Raw genomic sequence first — 3,142 nt, 5'->3', positions numbered from 1 at the left:
ATACTGAAAGAAGAAACCAGCTGGGAACCGACACTTTATCATTGCCAACGGTGTTTAATTAGAATTCGGTGGAGTCGTAGCATTGCCATTGTTTTCTAACAACCATACTGACAATCATTCATTTTCTTCGCTCACGAGAAAAAAAACAATTGGCCGCCATCATTTTCATATGTTCTCAGAGTGAGTATAAATATGCGTAGTTACACATATATTTGTGTATAGCCCACTAGAAGTTGCAGACTTGCAGTAAATAAATGGCTTCTATAGGCGAAATTTCAGTTGCCATTGCTTTGTTAGTTTTGAGCATGCAAAGTGCTCTTGGAAATGGTGAGTGTCTTATTTCAGGCATTGTAATAAAAAAATGGATTAAAATGTTTCTTCTTTATACTTAGTTAATAGAAGTGGACTCAATGATCAATACATCTGCAGTCAATTGGTAATCATGTATCATGTTGTATTTGATCATAGAACATAAATATTGTGCAATTAATTAATAATGTATTTGAAATGACAATCCAGCATTGTTTTGTTAGACTAGTATATAATCATTACAACTTTAATTTGTTGAGTCTTTATTAGAGTTTATCTGAGTAAACAAAGAACATTTTCTATTAAGCAACTCGCCTTTTATTGCTAGCTTATTGGTTATGAGAATAGGCCACCCTTAAACTTCACATACTAATGGAAAAATTAAATTTAGAAAAGAAAGGTCAATTTTGACTATTTAACACTTCTGATTTAAGAATTAAACTTAATATATGATGTTTAAGCTGTCTGATAGTAATATTTTATCTTGATTTATATACAATCCCGATTTCCAACTGCTAGGTTAGCTTTCGGATAGTTCAACCACATTTAGATTGTAATTGTGCTTCATAACATTATTGTAACAATAAAGAGTGAATGATTTATATGGTTATAGGACATCTGGAATGTGAGAATCTCCCGAAAGAATTCTGTGCTTTTTCAGTGTCATCGTCAGGTGCTCGTTGCGTTCTCGAAAAGAAATACACCTTTTTCGTCCTACCAAAATACAACTGCAAGGTGATGATTTTTGAGCCATTCTTAAACATCTCTAAAAAGATATGTAAACTTTGATTGTTTAATTATAGGAATCGAATCCTAGTGTGACTGTAAAGCCAATCAGATTTTTTATAATAATCTTAGATAGTGAAATTTTATTTAATGATAAGTTTCGATTTGATTGCAGTCGTCGAGCATGATGGCGCAGAGGATGAGGGAATGGATTGAGAGTGAGAAATGTGTACGAATTTGTGGGTTGCAGAGAATGAGTGTGGGCATGTCCAGTGATGATATCAACTACTATTCTTATTTTTCTTCAAGATTGTGCTCGGATAATTGTCAAAGCACCTGCCCCAACGTTCAGGATCTTTACTTCACTCTAACTGCGAATAAAGGTAACGTAATACCATCATTTCCTCATTTAATTCTTATGAACATAGACATACAAGTAAGGACGTATACTTTCTTTAATTGTCTAATTGGTTCTAAGATTGGAGACATGGGAATTGTGCAGGATCTTTGTGATCGTATAGCTTTTCTTAATCTTTAATGGGCTGCCTTTGTTTTCTACACATATTAGTTTATGTGTCGAATTATAAATGGGAAAGAAAGTTGTTTAATTTGTTGTCGTACTAAAAATATAAAATATACTTTTATTTGAAGTATAGAAAATGTCTTTATTTTATATTATTGTTTTATTCACGTGTTTCTATGGGTTTCTTTGTGTTTCCTAATATCTATTATTTTATTTGAATCATCAGGATTCTATTGTTTTTCTTTCCATTACTTTGTCCAACATTTTCCTTATAATATTAATTTATTTTTTAAATATTAAAAAGGAAAAATAGTTTTGTTATTCTTTTTCACTATATTTTGTTTTTTATTGTATATTTAGGAAAAATGTGCCATTTTACCCTGTCTCTCTTTTTTGTTATTGTTTAATATTTTTGTTGATACATTTTTTAAGTAGTATGTGGTATTTCCTAAAGTCAAGAACTATGATCAAGATGCTTAGTTATCTATATCTAAACATGAAACAATCAAAGTGTATCACACAATTATAGAACTAATTTTGTTTAAGCTATACATTTTATATCTACACTACAAATATTTATTTGTAAGTTTTCAATATTAGCTAAACATATTTTTACTTCAATTTTTTAAAATTTTGATGATGGCAGGATTGTATCTACCACATGTGTGTGAAGTTCACAAGCAACGAAGTCAAAGATCAATGTTACAAAATCAAAGTGGAAGTGGTGACGTTGATAATGAGAATGAGAATGTGTCAACATTGGCACCAGCGCCTACACCTATGATGATAAATGCTCCTACCCCTACTCCTAACATCAATGCACCTTTCTCTGGACCTGCACCTGCAATAATAGATGCTTTAACCCCTGCTCCAACTAATGGAGTAGATTAAGGATACAACTTTTAGATGTGCTAAAACTATATTATAGTCAATAATGTTGATGTATGACAACCTAAAAGGTACTAGTTAAATTTAGAATGTCAATGTATTAATAGACTAAGATATAGTAGTCATGTTTGTAATTCATTTATTGCATGGATTATGTTAATTAAATAGTAAGAAATGTTATCTCACAATTGTGTTGATGGATATAAATAGAAATGGTTATTACATCAATTTATTCATAAAAAAGTCCAAGAAAGTATATGAATAGAAAAAATTATTGTATTTTATTTAATTTAAAAATACAGTTTGAGCAATACAACAGTTGTATAAATTAAAATTAAAGTAAATTTATTTATTTTAACTAAGGAAAAATTATTCAAGTATTTTTATTTTTTTATTAACAATATTTTTTATAATAAGATTGCAAAAAATATTATTTTGATGTTATTAAAAGGAAAGGTTGGTATAATTAAACAATTGCTCTTAGAATTCTAACTTCATTTATGAACTTATAAAAAATCTCAAACAAAAGAAAGTGTAATGTTAATCTACAAATAGTTTTAGCATTAACTATAAAAAAATTATTATAGTTCTTTGATCCAATCATTTTTGTAAAATAAAGTGGTATGACGGTTCCAAAAATCAATAAAAGAAGTTGAAAATATTATTTTTGAATATTTAAAGAATTATCTATAACTA

At 28.9% G+C, this 3,142-nt stretch overlaps 1 protein-coding gene across 1 annotated transcript; it reads left to right on the top strand.

Moving 5' to 3' along the window:
• The first annotated feature begins 218 nt into the window (after nucleotides 1-218).
• Nucleotides 219-2,634, top strand: LOC149550046 (uncharacterized). Its single transcript, XM_089795006.1, has 4 exons — nucleotides 219-327; nucleotides 923-1,044; nucleotides 1,211-1,418; nucleotides 2,205-2,634. Exons 1-4 carry the CDS (start codon nucleotides 255-257, stop codon nucleotides 2,447-2,449), a joined length of 648 nt encoding a protein of 215 aa, XP_089651132.1. The 5' UTR covers nucleotides 219-254; the 3' UTR covers nucleotides 2,450-2,634.
• Nucleotides 2,635-3,142: the final 508 nt, after the last annotated feature.

This window comes from Cupressus sempervirens, chromosome 7, assembly GCF_028749045.1.
Source record: "Cupressus sempervirens isolate cs-2001-9-10 chromosome 7, ASM2874904v1, whole genome shotgun sequence".
Classification (NCBI taxonomy): domain Eukaryota; kingdom Viridiplantae; phylum Streptophyta; class Pinopsida; order Cupressales; family Cupressaceae; genus Cupressus; species Cupressus sempervirens.
This window is presented reverse-complemented; position numbering and strand designations above follow the sequence as displayed.